General features: G+C 45.3%; 1 protein-coding gene across 3 annotated transcripts in view; it reads left to right on the plus strand.

Annotated features, from left to right (window-relative positions):
* Positions 1–22,697, plus strand: part of GFRA1 (GDNF family receptor alpha 1) — a 219,800-nt gene that overhangs the window by 164,742 nt on the left and 32,361 nt on the right. For all 3 annotated transcript variants that reach the window (XM_003254986.4, XM_030806573.1, XM_030806568.1), the window contains 3 exons: positions 15,663–15,772; positions 18,646–18,780; positions 22,477–22,658. In XM_003254986.4, coding sequence (XP_003255034.1) covers positions 15,663–15,772; positions 18,646–18,780; positions 22,477–22,658 — 427 coding nt within the window. The remainder of the gene's footprint in view (positions 1–15,662; positions 15,773–18,645; positions 18,781–22,476; positions 22,659–22,697) is intronic.

The raw sequence follows: 22,697 nt of genomic DNA on the forward strand, positions 1-22,697 counted from the left end.
AGAATGCTGGCTGGTGCCTTGATGTGGGTCATCTCAGGGGCAGCCCCCGTCTGCTCTTTCTGATACATAATAATTTGCCACAGAGAGAACTAAATGATGACAATGACAGTGTCCCTGGGCTAACCCTTAGAATCGGAAAAGCCGGCAAGCTGGAAGTTTCAGGTGCCGGGAAGCACCCAGCAGTCGGAATTCCTGTTGGAGAGTTAGCTGGCTTCATCTAACAGCTTGGAGAGGGAATGCCACCTCTCCAAGAATGTTCACTCCAACAAAGGAGCTTGACACTGTCCCAAGAAACCTTTCAGTGGAAATAAGGCAAAATCGAATGGGGAAACAGCTCTTTCACACTCAAAAATTCAAGCTGAAACATGTTTAGCTACAAATACAGTATTATGGCTTGAGAACATTTGCTTTTTTCCTATTGGACCGGCTGGTATTTTGTCATTGCTGGAGATTGGTTTGTGCACTGGTTCAGTAGGACCAGACTTCCAGGTGCCCTGTAGGGCCCCGAGGGCCAGAGATGAGGGAGGCGCCTGTGCCCACAGAGTGCACATGCATGGACAGTCACCAGTGCTGTGCCAGCCCGGCCTCGTGGGGAAGGGTGGGCTCAGGGACTTCTCAGAGGCACCTTTGCTCTGGGGCCGTGGATCTCCAGCTTTTGCCTGTGTTGGGATTTATTTTCTATTCAAGAGGTCTAGGGTGAGGCCTGAGAATTTGCATTTCTAAAGCATTCCCAGAGCTGCTGCTGCTGGTCTGGGTTCACCATTCCCTGCTGCCTTAGAGAATGTTGGCTGGGTGATTTAGGCTGATGGCTTCACCCTGCTCTCAACTGGGTCTGCAAAGCTGAAAATGAGGAGGAGGCACCAGATGGGAGTAGGCTTAGGAGAGGACACAGGAGAGGGAGCCCCTGCTGTGGCTGGGTGTGGGCTGGCAGCCCAGGTCGGGTATGGGACACAGAGGGTGCATCGCAGCCCAGGAAGTCAGAGCTGCGGGCAGGGACGACACGTGGAAAGCTTCCATGCTGCATTAAGGTTGGGCTCCATTTGGAAGGCTGTGGGGACCACTGGAAGGGCTCTATTGCCTGCTGATAGTTCTTCAGACACAAAGGATGCTGAGACAAGCTGATGGTATCTCTATTTAGTCACTGCCTGGGCTGGCCCCACTGCAGTTGGGACCTTGCCCTCACTGCACATGAAGAAGTAGACAGTCGGTTGTCTCTAGGCTGACCTTGGCCTCGGATTGGAATCCGTTTGACTGGGTTATACCTGAAAATGCAAAGCAAAACAGAGGGTTTTAAGGTAATTAAATCTTCCTTCTAAAATGGCCTTTGGAGCAGTCTTTGGCCTGGGCTGTTTGAATACGGAAGCTGCCATGTTTGTTCCACTCTTCTTGTCACTTTTTGCATGTAGAACCACCCTTGGTTATCAGGAGGGAACGTGGGATGGACAGGGTCTATCCTCAGTACCTGCAGTGGAGCTAGGATGCAGATGACTCAAGCAAACACACGTGTGTTCAAGATGCAAAAGTGCTGTGATTCTATGAACCAAGGTTGCTATGAACCCTTGCCTGTACAAGTCCAGGGTACATCTCACCCCTCAGTCCACAGATGGGTCATAGGCAAGGGCAGGTGGTGGATGCAGGTGGTAGGAGGTTGGATTCCATATCCTAAAGGGACTGCACCTCCTCCTTCTTTGTTCCTGTCCCACCATGGCCACCACCTTTTACACAGCAGCCTACATTGTGGGTGCTTAGTGATCATGGTAATTGAACGGTTTGTTGCCTTTCGAACCCTGGGCCAGGCACTTGCTAGGTGCCAGGCCACAAAGCTGAAGATGAACAATCTCTGTCCTGAGTTCCTGCATGCCTGAGGTATTTTATGAGTCCATCCTGGAAGCCTTGGGCTGAGGACTCCCTCTAGGTGGCTCCCCAGTATTCCCAGGCTTAGAGAAAGCCGTAAGGGGTGTGTTCTGGTGTACAAGAGATGCCACCAAATGCTGCCTGTGCATGGGATTTTATTACCAACCCATGAAGGAGAGTGTCTTCTCCTACTGGTGGGCAGGAACCCTGATGTCAGACTAAACCCCAGCTGCCCTGCAGGCGTGTTTCTTCTCTTTGCATCTCAGTCTCCCTGCATATAAAACACACACTACCAGCACCTCCTCCACAGGCAGTGGTGAGGATTAAAGCCCGTAGCCCAGTGCCTGGCGCAGAGTTTAATGCTCATTGAAATCCCTTGTCATGATGGGCAGCAGAGGGTACTGACCTCAGTTGCATCCAGAACTTAGCTGAAGTCTCATCCCCCTGCCAGGTCAGCTTCCCAGGCTGAGGATTCCAAAGTCTGCCTGATTCCTCTGCACTTGACCCCTCTTGGGAAGGAGGCAACACCTGCTGCATCCTTGCCTCTCGGGGCTGTGGTTGGAGAGAGGCAGCAGGCATAGGGAGCACCTTGAGTGTGGTAACAGCAATGTTCACAGCTAGCACTTCACTGAGCACTGAACTCTGTGCCAGACACTGGGATACAGGCTCTAATCCTCACCCCTGCCCTTGGAAGAGCTACTGGTAGTGTCTGTGTTTTATACGGGGGGGAGACTGAGATGCAGAGAGACCAGGCACCCCTGCAGGGCAGTTGAGATTTGGCCTGACGTTGGCGCTCGTGCCCACCAGCTCTGGGAAGGTTCCGCACGTGTGTCTGCTCTTCCAGGGCAGGTCCCCACGATGGTGGTCCCGGCCAGGCCAGCCCCTACTGGGTCACTCTGTCTCCAGCCTCAGGAGTGGTCCCTGCAGTGAAGGAAGGCTGCTCGGAGATGTGGGTTTCTCCCCGTGGGCCCGGGGAGCCCTACTTCTCAGTGCATGGGGAAGACTTTTGTGTCCTCACTTCTTGACTTCTGGGTGCCCTCTGGGGGAACACAGCCCGGGGAAGGGGTACCCAGAGAGGCAAGGCCTAGGCCCAGGTGATTTCCCCTCCTAGCTGTGTCGCAGGACTGCATTTGAGCCCTATTGAACAGTAACAACAGATATTTTTTATGTTTTTAAACTACAAGCGCTATTAACCAAAAAGAATGCCCACTAATTCTGTCATTCTTTTATTGGGGCTAGTAAAGATCACATATCCACCTAAATCAGATTTGGGCTTCTGCAGCACACAATTCACATTAAAATGGCAGCCAAAGTCCAAGAACTAAACTGAAAAGAGGGAACATTAATTCTTTCTCAGTGCTGTGCGGGTGCGTATGAGCTCAAGAAGCTGGGCTTCTTTCCAAAACCTGGCTCTGACTCTTGCCTGCTCCATGACTTTGGTCTGGTCGTGGACCTCTCTGGGACCTCGTGTCCTCAACTGTAAAATAAGGCAAACCTGGCTAGTATGGTTACTGCACAAAAATGACACAGGTTTTAAAGCACTGGGCACAGTGACAGGTTCTATGTCAATGTAGTTGGAGCGTTTCGAGTTGGGCTGCTGTTGCTCCTCATCTGCACCTGTTAATGTTGCTGAACCTTCAGCACCAAGTGTCCATGATGATTGTTGATCTGTAGGTGATTGAAGCCTCACTCTATGGCAGTCAGATTCGTTCATTCATTAACTCATTCATTCAACAGTTATTTAAAGAATATCTGCTCTGTGTGAGGCATAATTCTAGGTGCTCTCCTTCTCTGCCTGGTGTAGGCAAGACCATCAGCAATGTGAAGATACAGAATAGAAAGTGACGGAGATGAGGTGTGGGCAGCAAGGCTGAGGCTGGCACCCTGCTCAGGGCGCAGAGTCAGTAAGGGGACTTGGTGGGAGGGCTCTGGGCGACCTTTGAGATCACTGTGAATGGGTCAAAATAAGCCTTGGGATCACTCGGCTGGGAGGAGATGTGGAGGGGCCAGTTTATTAGAAAATGACTTACGTGGACCCTGGAAATCAGCTTCTTTGCCCTAAAGAAATAAGGAGAAATGTTCAAAGCAGCACCAAGAGCTTTAGGTAAAATGTAGAAAATGGGGTTGGGGCTGAGGTGCTGTTGACAAGAGGATGCTAAGTGTGAGAATGGGTTACTAATAGGAGTTACGGAATTTCCCCAAAAGGGGAAATTGTCATCTGGTGACAATGGAGTGATTTATTCATTTGACGTCTAATGCCACAATTCCCTGTCTCCTGAGCAATAGTGATATTCTCAGTGCCCTATCTAGGAAGGAAGATATTAGGAACTAGTTGTTTGCTAAGCTCAAAGTCTCTGTTGACCTTAAAACAACTTGCCTGAAAGAAAAATGACCTAGTATATATTTACTATTGAATATAATTTTCCTTAGGAAGTCTGCAAGCCTATTAAAGATTAATAGGGCATCTCATTTTCATGTGTTTCTGTTTAAAGCGAACTTGTGGAAGTGTAGGTTGTTAGCCATTCAGAAATCCATTCGCCTCCCCCTTCCCCACCCCCTCCCAGGGATCTGAGAAACTAGGCTCCTTTAATGAGTGGAAGGTAAATTAATATTCCGCGGGGCAGAACTTGGGATATTTAGCTCTTGTCTTTTGGGGACTGGAGAAAGTGGGGGGTTTCTCAAATTATTAAAGTCAAGAGAACCCATGCCATTTTAATTTTGCATATTCTGGGAACCTCCAAAGAAGCAAAGTTTGACTGAAGAAGACCAGGTAGCATTAGGGATAATTTCTATAATTTACCTGTGTTTTTTCCTTCGCTCATTAGAGTTCAGTTCATCTGACTATAAACATCAAGATGCTACGATGCCTACCTCAACACTTCCTTCTGAGGGTACAGACAGCACCTTCTTAAATGAACACAGGCTTGATGCTTCAATTGCCAGACCGGTTAGAGGGTCCACAGGTAGTGGCCTGTAGAATTGCTTAGATCTGTTTAGGGAGTATGATTTCATTGATCTATAAAACACTTTGCACTACTTGAGGATGTTTGAAGACTCACAGGAGAAATCTCTGTTTGGTCTTAATGGTGGGAATAAAGCTGATCTTCATCATGACTTTCCTGAACACATGCAGACCTTAAAAAAGTGGATTGATGTCCTTAGGACAAAGCGTTTCATATGTCAAGTTATTTGATGAATTCTAAGGGAATTCATCCAGCATGGTCATCTCTCCCTAGGATTTCATAAGGTCTCAGGGTCAAGTGTGGACCCCCTGGGCTGATCCAGAGAAGAAGAGAAGGCACCAGCTGTGATGAGGTACTGTTCATCTAGGAATCAGGAATAGATGTCAACAGGTGCCAAGGTGCCAGGTACACTTAACCCTACCAGGAACATTTTGAGGGACTTATTATCATTTAGCCTGAGTATATTAGGTGTGTTAGGCCATTCTTGCATTGCTATAAAGAGATAACCAGAGGCTGGGTAATTTATAAAGAAAAGGGGTTTAATTGGCTCGTGGTTCTACAGGCTGTACAGGAAGCATGGTGCTGGCATTTGCTCAGCTTCTGCAGAGGCCTCCGGAACCTTATAATCATGGCAGTAGGCACAGGGAGTGCCAGCGTCTCACATGGCAAGAGCCAGAGCAAGAGAGAGTGGAGGAAGAGGTGCCACACACTTTTCAATAACTGACCTCCCAAGAGCACTATCACAAGGACAGCACCAAGCCATGAGGGATCTGTCCATGTGTCCCAGACACCTCCCACCAGGCCCCACCTCCAACATTGGGAGTTCCATCTCAACATGAGATTTGGAGGGGATGTCCAAACTATATCAAGTGGTGAAAGACGGAAGACAGGAATGAGATAATTCCTTTGAGAGTCCAAAAGTATTCCTCATGCAGACATGTCACATGATCAGAGCAGAAGCAAGAGAAAGTGGAGGGAGGTGCCACACACTTGTAAAGGATCAGATCTCACAAGAACCTACTCGCTACTCAAGAGGATGGTGCTAAACCATTCATGAGAAGTCCACCCCCAGGATCCAATCACCTCCCACCAGGCCCCACCTCCAACACTGGGAATCACGTTTCAGCATGAGATCTGGGTGGGGACACACATCCAAACTATATCACTAGGCTTCAGAGAAGCTAAGATACTTGCCCAGAATGTCATGGCTAATAAGCGATTGAACTGAAATTTAAGTCCTAGTATATCTTCAAGTTCTGCATGAAAACCCCCTACTGTTTACTGCTTTTTAGTAGTCTTTTAGTTTTCTATTGGTGCTGTTAACAAATTACCACAAACTTCAAACAACACACATTTATTCTCTTACTGATCTATAGGGTCAGAAGTCTGACTCGGGTCTCACGGGGCTGAAATCAAGGTGTCAGCAGGGCTGAGTTCTTTCTGGAGGCTGCAGGGGAGAATCCATTTCTTTGCCTTTCCCCACACAGGCTCGTGGTCCCTTCCTCCATTTTCAGAACCAGCAATGGCCAGTGGAGTCTCACATGACATCACGATGACACCCTCACCTGCCTCCCTCTTCTACTTTTAAAGACTCTTGTGATTCTACTGGTCCTACCGGGAAAATCCGGGATACTCTCCCTACCTCAAGATCCATGACCATAATTATATCTGCAAAGTCCATTTTGCCATGAACAGTAATGGTCTCAGGTTTCGGGAATTCAGGTCCAGATGCCTTTGAGAGCCTACCCAAAGGTAGGCATTCTGCCTGCCACAAGCAGTTTTTCTTCTGAGCATCTATCTTGTTTTTAATTTGGGAGATATCAGGAGCTAGTTGTGGAACTAGTGGTGAATATCTTAACCCCCTTCCCAGTGGTTGCTGGAAATCTCTGAACCAAATATGTAGTTTTCATCCAGCCAGGGGCATGTGTACATTTTGTACTAGCTGAACCACTGCCTCTGTCTTACCTTTCTGTGGACCCCAATTCTCTCACTGATTTTTATATTTATTCTGCCACATCACAGCTATATCTGAATGCACTTCAAAATTCCTTCTGAAGATAGGGTGTGCGTAAATAATTAAATGAAGCCAGGTGGGTGACCTTTGCTGCCCAGGGTTCCTGAGCAGTTGACCTGGAGTCTCTTAGAGTTCCAGAATAAATACCAGGCAACTTCGGGCATTTACGTCTGAAGGTGGAGGTGCTGCCGAATTCTGCATGAAGCAAGCTCACACTGTGTTGGTCTAGAGTTTTAAGCTGTGGTTCTGCTGGTGAAAGATTCATTGAACATCTAGATTTCCATTTTTTTCTTGTGGCCAAAAGCCACAAAACTGATTTCTAAAGTTTGCCTGCAGAAATATAAAAGGCTTATTGGATAAGGTTTACTCTTAAAGAGTTTTAATATATTTGTCACCTGCAGTTATCCCATTGAATATCTGAGAGCTTTATGATCCTTTCATCATCCAGAAAACTTTCCATTTCTTGTCTTCTTCAATTTCTTCCCTTGAAAACAAGTACTACCAAAGCTAAAGCTAGGTTTTCTGCATGAATGGACATAGCATAGTATGGGTAATATGAAACAATTTTATTTGACTTCGTGATGCAGCACAGGGTTGTTTGAGATCTTTCTGTGCTCCCATTACTACTTAGAGTTTTCTTGTACCATGACCATCAGTTTGCGCATTGGGAGAAATAGGTGGAGGGCAGTGGGTTCCTGGCCAAAGGGCAGTTCAGGGACATCTGATCTGAGGCTGCTGAAAGCCCCTTCCAAGTTGGAATGGATTTTCTTGCCAACTACCATGACTTGCTTTTCAAATTTGCCAGGTAGAGAGTACCTGTCAAGCCCTGTCAACTGCTCTGTCGATGTTGACTGATGGCTGTCAATGTTCATGCAAGGTGGCTTCGGGAGGGATGCCAAAATTGATCAGATGCCAACCTAGACTTCCCTCAGGGGGCTACTGCAGTTTGATGCAATCAGAAAGGCTAAGGAAGCATCACCTCTGTGCCCTGCAGCCTGCTTTTGCTGAACCCTCAACCTGCAGAGATACCCAAGGCAGGACACAGGGACTGAAACAATGGGGGATTCCATCTGCATCACTGGAATGCCATTCTCAGCCCATGAAGCTCAGCCCATGAAGCCCCTGTGAGTCAGGCTCAGAGTGCAGTGACAGCAGCCTCCATGGCCCATGTGCTGGGCAAACCGCAAGGAGAACACTTGCAGCCAAGAGCTGCCAAGGAGCCTGGCCAAGGAGCCAGAGAAGCAACAGTGATCAGGGAAGCCCCACGTATCAGGATGAGGCTGAGCAGGGATTTGAGGGGAGCAGGAATTGATCTGTACTTGGCCACAGGGGCTTTCCTGTCCCAGGAAACAAAGGCATTAGGAAAGGCTTGATTGAAGGCTGCTTGGACCCTATGGTACTGTTTCTTACCAACATGTGGCCACAGTCTTGCTAAACTGCCATATGCATATCAGTTGGCAAGGCTTTAATAATCCCACTTCTAGTGGGAACCTGTGTTAAGGGGCTGGTGAACGCAAGATGCACAGAGCTTTGCGCATCTGCACCTGGGGCATGTGGACCTCCCCAGAGCCTTTGCGTCTCCACACTCAGTCCTAGGCGGGGAGAGAATCTCAGCTCAGCTCCTCAGCTCCCCAGCTCCGCAGCCTACTCCTAGGCAAATACTAGGCCTTTGCTCCAGGAAGCCAGATGCACAGCACAGAGAGCAATAGCAACACAAAATAACACCCCCTGCAAAATGTATTTAATACAGGCCCTGGTTTCCTGAAGGATGCTTTCCAGATGTGTGTTACAGCAGACTCCGGGAGAATAGGGGCTAAGGTAATTTTCTAAAAACAGAAAGAGGAAAAATCTGTTTTGTGTCACTATACCAGACAATTACCTTTCCAGTGTTTTAGCCTTTTCATTCCTGGTCTAATATTAGCAGCATGTTTTTCTAATTGTTTTTATTCTGCAAAAAGTATTAGCAGTTTTAACAAACTTACTGATATTTAGTCCTTTTAAAAATACATCCTTTTGCTCTAAGTCCTTGGGAAAAAGTAGCTTTTCTTAAAGTGCCTTTATTTTATGAGTTCATGTGATGGAGAGGCTTTAAGTAACACCACAGATTCCTCGCTTCGGACTTCTCAAATTTGTTTTGGTCAAAGTTGATGGCTTTAGTTACATAGATGTAGCTTGTTGAAAGTATGTAATATAAGGGCCAGCAAAAGATAGACTAAGACACAGTGTATGTTTCTCTTTATTGAGCTTGTTGTGTGTTTTTGCAGCAAAGGCTGAACACTAGAATGAACCAGGAATTGGGGAGAACATAAGAAGGGATAGAAGTAAAAATTTTTGGGGCAACTGGTGTATTCTGGGTTCTGGGTGAGGAGCTTTATATAATTGTCATTTAAGTCTCACAGCAGACATTTAAAGTGACTGTACATAGCAGCTGATATGGCACCATAGCACTGGTGCCATTTTCCAGGTAAGGAAACTGAGACTTGGAGAAGTTGAATAATTTGCTAAGATGTGAGAGTCTGTGAAAAGTGGAGCTGGGATTAGACACAAGATTGTGTCACTCCCAAGCCTGTGCACCTTCTTATCTATCATACTTTCTTTCCTCTAACTGACCCACTGAAAAAGCTTTCAGAAACTAAACGGTTTGAAGTGAAAGCCAAGACTTTGAAGCTCTAATGTCCACGTTGGGTTTAGAGAAAAACGCCAGTGACTTATACAAGTAGACTGATAAGGGGATCCTGTCCCAAAGTTCTAGGTTTCTCCTGAGTGGTCGATATGGTCTGGCTGTGTCCCCATCCAAATCTCATCTCGAACTGTAGCTTCCATAATTCCCATGTGTTGTGGGAAGGACCCAGTGAGAGATAATTGAATCATGGGGGCAGTTTCCCCCATACTCTTCTCATGGTAATGAATAAGTCTCACGAGATCTGATGGTTTTATAAGGGGAAACCCCTTTTGCTTGGTTCTCATTCTTCTCTTGCCTGCCACCATGTAAGATGTGTCTTTCACCTTCTGCCATGATTGTGAGACCTCCCCAGGCATGTGGAACTGTGAATGCATTAAACCTGTTTTTCTTTATAAATTACCCAGTCTCAGATATGTCTTTCTCAGCAGCATAAAAATGGACTAATATAGTGGTCAAGCCCTGCAGTGCTGTGCAGTCCCTGGTGGGGGTACAACAGACTCCTTTATAAAGGGGGTCCTAATTCACTGATAGACTCACCACCCTCTTGTCCCACCTGCATTCTCTGGCCCTGCTGTGCTCTTGCAATACATTCAAAGTACCCGTCACGTCTCTAAGGCCAGTGGAACATTAGGAAGAACAATGTAGTCAATGGTGGCAGGGGAAAGCAGGTATACACTTGATGACTGTAATAAAATCCCAGAGAAATTAAAGTCAGCCCCCACACTTCTACCCTCCAGAGCCATTACGGGCGGTTGGCAGTTCCTGTTCCTGCGAATGCCGTCTGTGGCCACCTGCCATGTGACTCTGAGCAAGGCTTAATCTCTTTGGCCCTCAGCTGTCTTGTATGTGAGACAAGGGATCCACTAGAAAAATCTTGTTCGCAAGACTCGAAGTAAACCAAATCCCTTGACGCTGAAATCATAACAGTAGGATGGAATATGGGTAAGAATAACAATGCTATGAAAACAAGTGGGTTTTCCACCCCTCTACGTTGCTTTGAGCATCCCATAGTCTGTATTTCTGAGGTGGAAGGGAAAGCTAGGAGCTTAAACATGAAGCAACACACTCAGGAACTTTGGTTCATGAGTTGGAGCCTGGATCCCATTCAAGATCTTAGAATTCTCAGTCCAAGGCTCAATTCCACCAACCACATGGCTTATGTCCAAGTATGGGATTTGTTCTGGAAGAATATTTAAAGGATTATGGTAATCCAGGATGAGTTAAATTGGGCATTACTGGTATGTTTTTACCTGTTTTCCATCACACTATTTTCCTAAAACTGTTGCAGAGAAAGTAGGTAAATAATTTTCTCCCCACTGTCAGAAGACCATCTGCTGTTTGAGGCAATTCTCCTAGATATTATTATTATTATTATTATTATAATTTTTCTATTTCCAGTTAGCAGCGTACTTCCTTTAATATGATGCTTTCTGCAGATTTCCTAAGGCCATCTTGGTATTTTCTCTGCCTTTTCCTCTTCTTTAAGGGTGGGAGATTTTCTCTTACTGAAAGCGATACATTTCTACATTAGTACCTATTCATTTCCTTTTCATTTTCTCAGAGAAAAACAATCAGAGCTCATCGTTGCTGTCGTCATGGAGATTTCATGTCTCCAGAAGAAATCCAGTTGAGGAGTTTCTTTGTTAATCCCATACTGGACATTCAAGCTTTCTTGTTTGTATCCCATCAGCCATTGTCAGGCAGGGAAGCCATTGACATTGATTACAGTGTGATTCATAACCCAGGGTGGGCAGGGGGAAGTGCGTGTGCAAAAGGAGCTGTCCTGGGGCACTGGAGCTGTGCATACAGTAGGTGCTCAGGCAGCAGTTGGTGACTGGACAGAAGCAGCAGCCAGAGCTCTAACAACATGTCAGCATCTTGGCTGTCCACAGCATCATGAACTCAACACAGCCACTGCCAGCCTCATTATCTTCCTGGTAAACCTGTCCTCCCCCATCTTTCCCACCAGGGCCCCACTGTCTGCTGAGCTGTCCTCGTCTTGATTCTGTTCTCACTCCTCCAGTCCAAAGTTTTGACTTTCATTCTACTGATACCCACATTTCCGGGCATCCTCCTTTCTTTCTCCTCTTCCAGCCCTCGGTTCTTTGCTCTGGTTCATGGCTGCGGAATCCTAGGGAACCATCCCTTCCCTTCCTGGCAAGTTTCTTGCTCTTCCCATAGCTGCTGGAACAGTGAGGGCACAGAGTAGGTCTGAAGCATATCTTTGCTGAACAATGGTGAGATGGAAGAGTCTTCCCAATATGCACATCTGACCATGTTACTTCTTGGTTTAAAATCCTTCAGTGGCTTCCACTGCTTTTAAGATAAAAACCTAAACCCTTGGATCATTCAGAGGCTTTCAAGACCTCATCAGCATCTTTTCCCATCACTACCCATTTGGATCTTGTGGCCTGGGCATCCTGAGTGAGTGACCAGTGATGTTCTGGGCAATGCACCTGTTAAGTGCAGCAGCTGAGAATGACTTCCGGCTCTGGCATCAGATTGAACGTGGTCAGGTTCCAGCTCCATCACAGAGCTCTGCAACCTAGAGGGAGTTGCTTAAAGGCTCTGTGCCTCAGTTTCCTCATCTGTAAAATGGGCTTGATGGACGTATCACCTAATAAGGCTGTTGTGAGAATCCAATGTATGAATACATGTTAAGTCATTAAATTAGTACCTGGCATGTACAAATACTTCGTAGTTGTTATGCAGGTCTTACTGTGTGTGATTACTTTATACTTTGCTGCTTCCTTCTGTCTGGAATACCCTGCTCTACCTTTACCTAACCAATTCTACCCATCCTTTAAGTCTCAGTCCCAATACCACAGCCTCTTGGAAACCAGCTTCTGCAGCTGTGTAATAGTAAAACCTTAAGTGGTAGAGTCAGAATGTATGACTTTAAGTCCTCATTCTGCTACTCACTCTTTTATTCTAGTCTAACCTCACTAAGCCTTGGTTTCCTTGTCTATAGAATTAGGATAATAAAATAATAATACCAATTATTTTGCTGTCATACAAAGTAAAAGTTTGTAAAGATATACCTAACATGTACTGAACACTTCATTCATGCTAGGTATTGTTTTTGTTAGTGGCCATTCATTCTTACCTTTTATCAAGAACAAATCACTGTATTATAATAATCTTTTTACTTGTTTTTCTTGGCACCTAGATTGCGGGTTATATAAGTTCAAGGACAGGGTCTTTTTCATCATTATAGCATGGCACTTGACACATCAGTCAGTGGGATGGACAGGAATCCAGCTGTTGTGTCAATACATGTGACCATTTGCATGCATAATTTAGGAGATGTTAGAAGATTGTGATGGTAGGAGAAGGAGATGTTGGGAAGGAAGGATGTTTTAGTGGGATGGGGGAGTGGAGCTGTTTTCTTTCTTTGGAAAGTACTGAAGATCGGAGGTTAATTGCTATTGCCCCATTTCACTTGGCATAAGAATGACTGGGGATAGGAGAGGAAGCCTGTCCCAGAAGGGTTGGGACTCAACTGGAGACATGATGCATGCTTTATCAGTGGGATTTACTAACATCATACTGGTTCTTAAATAGAGTCGTGCCAGTAAATATATAACAACCAGTGCTTCAAGAACAACACAAAGCTCTGATTTATAGTGTTTGCTGGTTACCGTGGTGTAAATCCCCCCACCATGACCACTTTCAAACTACCACTGCAATGTTATTAGCCAACCTGAAAAATTCCTGAAATTGTGCCAATTCACCAGGATGAGCTGGCCCCAGCATAGCGCTGTATAAACTTCTTACTTCATTGTTTCCATCTGTGACATGTGAATCCTATAATGTGAGCATCCTGTCTCCAAGTATAGCTGCCAGGGAGAGGTGGTCAAATGTGATAAAACGTGGAAATGTTAGTGTTTTAACAGTGCCGCATGCGCTCACCCTTACATGGAAACTCTCTTCCCATCCACTGGCTGTGTGTCATAGGGCCAGGATATGTGCCGATGATGTCTCAAAAAGCAGCCTGTCCAGAGTTCGGCTCAGAGCAGTATATTTTGTTTTATCCTCCCAATCGGGGCTATGCTTTCTGCAGCAGACTGACTCAATTAGCCTTTCATTCCAGAGTCCAATTGTGAGTCAATTCCGAGGTTGTTAAGCAAAATGAGTCTGGTGGCATTAGTCTCTCACTGAAGGACAGTAATCCTCATCACAGTGTTGTTCAGTTAACAGTCTGCTGGAGAGACTGTGAGAAACGGGAGATGTGGAGAGGGAGCGACCTTTTGTCTATCTCTGGGGGACAGGCCGGGAGCGTGGGGCTGCCAGGTCAGAGAGCTGTTCAGCAGCCAGGTTGTGTGCAGAACCGGAGCCCCAGCTGCCTGAACTTACAGTTGGCCTTTGCAAACTTAGAAACCCAGTGTCACTAGATCGTTAACTTTCATGACCAGGAAAATTCTTTTGAAATTAACACTCAATCCAAGCTGGATGCCGTTGGAGCCAGTTGAGTAAGCCCGAGCCATCTTTAGGGATTTCCTCTGAAAAATAAACCCTTTAGCCAGGCTACAGAAAATAGGCAGGTTTTGTATCTTTCAGTGTGTTCAATTAAAGTCGGGAAACACCAGCGAGGCACGGACCGTGGTTGCCACTCAGGCGCGTACACATGCGCACACCCCAGCCACATTAGGAGGATTTTGCCAAAGCACTTAGCTTCCGCACATGGTCCTGTTTGGGGAGACGTATACAGGAGCTCTCTGAGGAGTGTCAGGTGCTGTGCAAAGGAAATAAAGCAGATCTCCAGCATCTGCTCCGGGCATTCACTGCAATGGAGTCAGGCCCCCAGAACATAGAGAGCACACAAGATGGAATCAGATAGGGAAGCTTGGGCAAGTCTTGTTTACAAGGGTTCAAGGAGAGAACCCCACACGAACATGCCTTTGCAGTGTACTGCAGACTCGGATAATTCCATCAGGTCTTCGAATGCCCTTTCTAGTTAAAATTGCAGGAAAGGGATGCATAACGCGCTTCCTTAGAAACCTTTGTGATCCCCACACATCCTACCCATCTTGGTTCCACCAAACCAAGCTCGTTTATATCATAAAGTGTGCCAAGAAAATACAGTCTCTTAGGTGGAAAGAAGTGAAACAGCTCTGGGTATGTTGACAGCCAATTCTGGGGTGAGCTAAAGACAGAAGAAAACTGAGACAGCCTCCCATTGTCTCCCATAATTGCCAGATAATTTAAATTCTTGTGAAGTCCATTATGTTCTTCCGTAGAAACAGAGCAGTTGTCTGCTGAGATGACCTCAGAGGTGGCCCAGCTCTCATTCAGGATTTCTCCAACAATATCCTCTTCAGATGGAAAAACAGCCAGTTGGCCACAAAGAGCCCTCTTCTCCCCAGACCAGCGTGTCTGCGGCTTCTGTCCCCTTCTGGGCTGCTGCATCTTCACTGCCACCCAGGGCTTCTGGGTGGACTGCGCCGGCCCCTGGAGAGATTCCAACCTGCAGGCAGCTGTCGCATCTTGCAGCAGCCTCTCCAGGCACAGCCTGACCACAGGCCCACCCGCCTAGAGCAAGCCTCTCTGTCCCTCTTGCCTTCCCCTTCTGTTCCCCAAAGGCAGGCTCCTCCTCAGTGCCACTCGGCTGGAATAAATCACTACCCCTGGGCTGGTGGATGAGAGGTGATTTACAAGACAGAAACACACATTCTTAAAGCCAGTAGGAATTATAGGAGCAGATGGGCTGTAGGATCCTATTTTGATGCCAGGGACACGTTTCTGTATAAAGTAAATATTTTCCCAGCGTGGATCTCCGGTGAGTGTGTGGAGAGGCGTATTTCCTAAAGATGCAAATAAGTCTAGTCAGAAATAAATATTGAATGGAAACTTCAAAGCCTCTAGATTCCTCCAGTTATAGGCCCTGAAGACTTCTCTCTGAATAAACAGACACACAGGTGGGCGAGGGCTGGGCAAAGAGACATGAGGGGGTTGAATGAGAAAGGATGCCAACAGTTTCTTAGCTCACGTTTTCTACGTATTTGTGTGTGTGTGTGTGTGTGTGTGTGTGTGTGCGCGTGTGCAGAAAAAGGCATATCAACAAAGGAATAAAGAAAACATGTCTGTCCAGAGGCTTAGGATGTTTTAAAGCACATTTCCACCCCCCACCCCTTTTTTCCTATTGTAGATCTCGCCTTGCGGATTTTTTTACCAACTGCCAGCCAGAGTCAAGGTCTGTCAGCAGCTGTCTAAAGGAAAACTACGCTGACTGCCTCCTCGCCTATTCAGGGCTTATTGGTAAGATCCGGGAGAAGCCGGATGGGAGAAGAGTGTGGTTTGCAAATACCTGCGTTCTTTCCATTGCGCCTTGCTGATGTCTGCATGTCTGCAGAAGTGAAAATCTCACAGTAACCTCTGGGCTGGGGTTTGGATGTTAAATCCTTGAGGACATGCCTGTAAAAAAAAAAAAAAAAAAAAAAAAAAAAAAAAAAAAAAAAAAAAAAGAAGTAGAAGAAAAGAAAAAAATGGGATAATGGATGCATGAAAGGCAGAGGCAGGAAGCGGCGATTATTAAGGAGTGGGGAGGCTGCAAGTGCGCAGACGGGCGAGGCGTCTCAGTTGGGAAACTGACCACGCAGAACAAAAGCAGAGAGAAAAAACGCTTGGTTATGGAAGAAGAAAGCGAGTCAAACCAAGTTAATTGAATTAGGGAACTTTGGAGAAAGGGAAGTCATTCAGGCTGGGGAAATCAAAAAGGCTGTTTCCCAGAAATGGTCCTTTTGAAATAAAAACCCTAAATACAGGGGCCCTGCTTGCTGTTAATGTTCTTGGTAATTCAACTCCCAGTGTGCAGAGGGTGATTTAGGCTAAATTTTTTTTTCCTGAAAACAGACATGGCAGAAACAGTATTTTCTGTCTTTCAAGACCCAAGGCTTTAGAAGAACCATGTTCTCAGCATTCTGAGCAGTGTGATTACACATGACCGCCGTGAGAGTCAGAAGGGAAGTAAACTTGGACCCCTGGATACCAGGGGCTGTCAGGGGGAAAGGCAGGTGTCCCAGGTACCGGGGACAGCAGAAGCCTTGGTGGCAGGGCTCATCTCAACTGGCATCTGAGAAGGAACACGCAGTGAAGGCTGTGGAAGGGTGAGGAAAATCACAATTGTCAGAAGCACGATGGCTCAGCCAGGGTGTTTGTTCCTGCCGGCTGTCTGTGTCAGGGTCACACACGTCACCACTAGGAAGAAGCTCCCCCCGAGAATGACAGCACAGACTACATTCTTTGTCACCAGAGCATCTTCAGCAGGCAGCTTTGGGAAAATCAATAACGGTACTTAATGCAGGGATGGACAGGTTCCTGGTACATTCTTTACTCCCAACTTTTTGGAAGGATACCTGCCCTGCTGTGGGTAATAGCTTTCCCTGGATCCCCAAGTATTTTCTATTTTTATTGATTGGGCCAATGAGTGTATCTTCCTTAAGCCAATACTCCAAACTTGCATTCACTCTCTCCTTTTCCCGAGTAAGTTAATCTCTACTAGGGATTACGTATCAACTATGGAATTGCAGAAACAACAAAAGTAGTCAAGGCATTCTCATTGTAAAAAGTGTTTTAAAAATACAAAGAAGCTCACAGAAGAAAATGTTGAGTATCTCCAACTCAACTCTAGCTGCATCTGCTAACAATGTCTACATGTTATGGACGTGAGATGTAATAGGTGGTCAGTAATCCACAGAATGTATTTGGTTCACAAACAGAAAAGCAGTTTTTTTCCAAGCTCCTCCATGTCGATGGATGTAGTCCCTGTTAACACTTCAGTCAGTGCCCTTCCCAGGTGCACTTGCTCCTTAACCTCTTTAGGAGGGGCCAAGGCCAGGTACTGCCAGCATTTCCTTGAAGTTATTCCTAGGCTTGGCAAACCCTTAAACCCTTACACACCTAAGGATGATGAATGAATGAAGGGCCCAATGGCAGAAGCAATGCATTGCGTAGACCAAAATGTCTTTCTCTGTTGGGTCTGGATCTCTCTCTCCAATTTCTTTCTGGACAAGGCTTATTCCTACTTCTTCCATATATTATGCCAGGGGCCCACCGTGGCACCAGGCATATCCAATGGCCTTAACCTCCTCCCCTAGTGTTTAGGGTGCCTGTTCCTTTCTCAACCAAAGTTAGGAGTTCCCTCTATGCAGTAGGTTAAAATGTTCATCCCAAGGTATAATGCGATATTATTTAGTTCAAGTCAGTAAAGAATATAGGGCAAAGACAGTATGCCCTTGACTCAGAGAAGTTTAGAACAGAATTATTTTTCTGTTTGTGATCCAAATACACCCTGAGGACTACTGACCACCTATTACTTCTTACATCCAGAAAATATATAAAAACAAAAGGCTTCTTGTCATCAGCGGGCATTGCCTGGTGTCAGCCACCCAGGAGAAGACATTTGGTTTGGATTAAGTATAAATGCTTTGTGTGTTTATGCCAGTTTAGAACTCATCAGAAATATCACGACAAGATGTAGGCAGGAAGGACCACCCAGCATTTCTTTGAGCACCATTGAGAGTCCACAGGCAATACTCTAGGAGCCGTTGGCTTAGAGAATTTCCATTGTTTGTTTCCAGTTCTTTCACAACGTGGAAGACTTTATTTAGATCAGTTGAGAAGACCCCATATGTATGTGTATACATTCAGGGTGCGGGCTAACCGCTAGGAAGCTTCTAGCTTCCCTATGTCACTCTAAAGAAACCATTTGCTTCTGGGGGAAGTAGATTCAAAGTCCTAAACAAAATTGTTTAAGATATGTAAACCCAGCTCTATCTATTAATGAAGATTAATGACATTTTCAAGAAAATGCAAGGGATTTGGCAACTCATGCGTTCTCTAAGTTAATTCTTTCCTACTCCACGACATCCATACCGTTTGTGCATGAAAGAATACCCTAAGTGCAGCTCAAGGAGTTCTGTTATAATTTTTAAAGTAAATGTGTAAATTATTTTATGTGCTCAAGATAAATTGCCGAGAAAATGCACTGCTTAACATAATTTCCCACTCAGCAAACACAATGTTTGTAATTATCCACGGTGCATCCGCCATCAGAGGAATATTGGTTTCTTTTTAGGCTATGGAAAAGTATCATCGTACAACAATAAAATGCCTTGTTTTTATTCTTTTAGGCACAGTCATGACCCCCAACTACATAGACTCCAGTAGCCTCAGTGTGGCCCCATGGTGTGACTGCAGCAACAGTGGGAACGACCTAGAAGAGTGCTTGAAATTTTTGAATTTCTTCAAGGACAATACGTGTCTTAGTGAGTTTGTAAAAAATAAGAAACAAACGAGCAAACGCATTTTCTTCTCTGAGCTCCAGCTGTACCTCTTGTACCTTGTGCCTGTACCTCTTGTTTCCTGCGCCTGCTTCCTCCCTCTGTCTGTCTTTCTTCCTTTCTGCTTAGTCACTGATAGTAAATCCAACTCCTTTTGTGAGCCACCCCATGTAATGCAGCAGGGAACCCAGCAAGTGATGAACTGGGTGCTGCTAAGACTGTGAATCCAAAGGCCTGAGAGAGCAAGAGATTCAAATAACTGAGGGTACATTATGTGGGAAAAGAACGCTTCTACCCGCAGATCAAATTTTGATCTTGGCAGCCTGCGGAGAGTCTGTTCCAAAGGTTCTTGAAACCTGGGCGGAATATACAATGTGAGAAGCTCAGACAAATTAGATGGGGATAGGCCTCCAAGGACTCTCTGAGAAAAATTAGAATGTTAACATCAATAGCCCCTTGGATGCTCAGGGCTGGCTCAGAGGAGAAGCAACAATTCTTGAGTGGGATAAACTGGCGATACAGGCAGGAGGCTCGGGATGCCCGTTATCTCTGGAGGCGAGATAAGCACTGCGGAGGCAGGAGGGGGCTCCTGCTTGAAAGCAGAATCTGTTCTTATTGCAGTGTCCTTTAGGCAGTTTGGAAACATGTTTCCCAAAGGGACAAGGATAGACAGAAATGGACGGATGTGAACAATGGGCATTCATCAAGCTCTCAAAGCACAGTGCCAGGACTCATATATATCTACCCAGATGTGCACACCCTAGATGACGCTCCAGCTGAGACACCTGAAAATTTCAACCCACTCTGTGGCAGCCGCCATTTACTGATTATCTTCCATGTGTTCAAATTCACTGTATAGCGAGTGTAAAATATACATTCTCATTTATTGTAATCTACACAAGAGTCCTCATAGACGTAGGTGGTTTTATCCGGCCATACAGGTGAGTAAAGCCTGGTAATTCACATAGGCCTCACGTGCCAGAGTTAGGATCCAAAGTGCGAATCGTTTTGCGGCCCCCTGTGTCCTAAGAGCTTTGTTCACCCCGATGTTGAAGAGCTTGTTGGATGAGAACATAGGCCTGAACTTCAGGAACCAGGTCAGTCCGACTTCCTGGTGGGAGGGGTGGACTAAGTTTCTAGGAATCAAGGCTCAGCCACCCACCCCTCAGAGCCCTGTCTTCAAGTGACAATTTCTCCATGATGCTTGGTTGGTAGCTAATAGTTTACTGTGCACACACACACACAAAAGCTTTTGAGTGTTACTCTAAAACTTCCTCATCATTTACTTTGTTGATAGGAAAAGTCGAAGTCATTTGCTTACTAGACACTTCAAACAATGTGGCTGTAGTCAATTGCTTTGGGCCTCTTAAAAATAAAACAAGCTTTTGGATTCTTAAGTGAAATTCACACCCACAAAAGTAGTGTCAAGTAAGGAGACCTTCACTACGACATTGGGGCATACCAAGGAATCACAGCTTGGACCTTTTATTTGGTCTCGACTGAAAATATGTGTGTGTATGTATGTATGTATGTATGTATATTTCCTCTTTTTCACATCCTGCAGTCTTCTGGCAGAATGCAAGTTTTAACGAAGATAAAGCAATGACAGTGGAGGTCAGTGCAAGAAAAGATTTTGCTCACACTGGCTGGAAAACTTCTCCCTCACAGGGAAATTAAAGTTGTTCCTGCTTTATAACCTTTTTGGTGAAGGAGAGAATAGTCTGGTGTCTCATTGCTAATGACTTTTCAATAAAAATAAATGCACTTTGCCTGCATCAGGGGCCAAAGCCAGCCAGAATTTTTCACAGTCATTCCATTTCCACTGTGACTAGATGGGGCACAGAGCCCCAAAGACGCAGGGCCATCAGTTCAATCTCTTGCAACTAGAAGGAATCGCAACTTATAGATTCCAGCCCAAATGTAGAAACTTAATTCTGCTCCCTTCAGATTAAGCCAAACCTCTCCCAAATTCTCGTATCACGAACACAACTCTAGCCAATTGTTTATTTCTAGTTTGGGGGAGGAAACAGTTGTTTTTAAGCCATGTGCATGACAGATGCAGGGGGAAGAGACAAATGGGATGGAGGTGAGGTTAGATATCAGTAGCCTTCACTCAGGTCTTTATTCAGATGGCACCTTCAGCAGGAGGCCTTCCTGGATCTGTTTATCTAAGTACCAACTCCCTCTCCCCGCTCAATGCCTCTGGCACTCCCTTGCTTCATTTTCTCCAGGCATTTCTCACTGCCTAATGTATTATATATTTCACTTATTTGCCTGCACAACCAGAATGTGACCTCCATGAGGGCGTGGACTTTTATCTTTTGTTGCTGTTGTTGTTCACTACTGTGTGCCCCATGCATAGTTCAGTGCTTGGCACTTAGTAGATATTCTATTAACATTTGAATGAATGAATGAGCAAGTGAACAACTGAACCGCTGCTGTGGCAAGGCAAACACACTGGGAAAAGCACAGGTAGTTGCAAGAAACTGTGAGTCTCTTGAATCTACATGTTTTAAGCAAAAGCAAGGGTAGCAGTGGTGGTTCTTCTGGGCATTTAAGGGAACTGGTCCCTGTTTGCCTCTTTCTCTGCCTCACACTCACCAGTTAAGCCATGGAACATAGCTGGGAGCATAAAAAGCATTTATATTAATTTGAAGCTGTTTCTTACAGCCCCCCAAAATGTAAAGGTGCAGAAAACAAGCTTCCAATTTACTGAACTTAAAGGATAACAATTTTAGAACAAAATGTCACTTCTAAGAGGAAGATTAGGCTTAAATTATTCTGTCTTGAATATAGAAAAATGCCAACTAAGAGTCATATATTAACAATTTGCACATTCAGGTCCCAAATGGAGGAGTTCGGTTTTTTTATACAATGAATATGAAATAAAAAAAAAAAATCCTAAATCCAGGCCAAATCCCCGAAGACCTGATTAGAAACTGTTTTTTATTCATTTTGGGGAGGGGAACAACACAACCAATTTACTCTTGCCATAAAAACAATCTAATCCTATGAAATTGTAATAAGCTTTTGAAGTTTTACATTTTAAACTTTTCATTTAAGCAGGGCTGCTCCTACCTAATTATGCAGATTTTGTTTGGAAGACTGGAGCAGAAGGAGAAAAAATAATCTTACTTAAATTTTCACTAGATAGGGTAGATTTTTTTTTTTTAAGAAACTGGTTCCATTTTGCTGGCCATATTAATGGGAATGCCATTGAATTGCCTCAGTCTCATGATTAGGACTTTTTAAAAAAAGCACTAATTAGTTTCCTTTTAATATAGAATATTGACAGAGCACAAGAATTTTCTGGGAAAATGGGACAGTTATGATCCCAAGGAACAGTACTGAGGCTGGGTTTCAAAGGGCTTGACTGATGGATATTTCAGGGCAAGGATCTTGCTCAGCACCTGGCACATAAATAGGAAGAAAATAAATATTTGTTGCATTCTGAGCATAGCTAAGTGTCCAGCTCAGGGTTTAATGACTGAATTGATTTTTGAGCACCTGACCCCAAAGCCTGACTCTCAGCATGTATAGGGCAAATGGATGGATGCGTTGTGTTCAGAGAAGTCCAATGCTATAATCAGAATTTCTAGTGTGCCTCTCTGGCTGTGTATATCCTGTCTGTTACATTTGCTGCTTGACTTTGAAATTGGATTTCCTCCTGTTTTATTGCAGAAAATGCAATTCAAGCCTTTGGCAATGGCTCCGATGTGACCGTGTGGCAGCCAGCCCTCCCAGTACAGACCACCACTGCCACTACCACCACTGCCCTCCGGGTTAAGAACAAGCCCCTGGGGCCAGCAGGGTCTGAGAATGAAATTCCCGCTCATGTTTTGCCACCGTGTGCAAATTTACAGGTGAGAACTGCGTCCAGATTCCTTTTTGGGGCTCCCTTC

The sequence above is a fragment of the Nomascus leucogenys genome, chromosome 3, assembly GCF_006542625.1.
Source record: "Nomascus leucogenys isolate Asia chromosome 3, Asia_NLE_v1, whole genome shotgun sequence".
Taxonomy (NCBI): Eukaryota; Metazoa; Chordata; class Mammalia; order Primates; family Hylobatidae; genus Nomascus; species Nomascus leucogenys.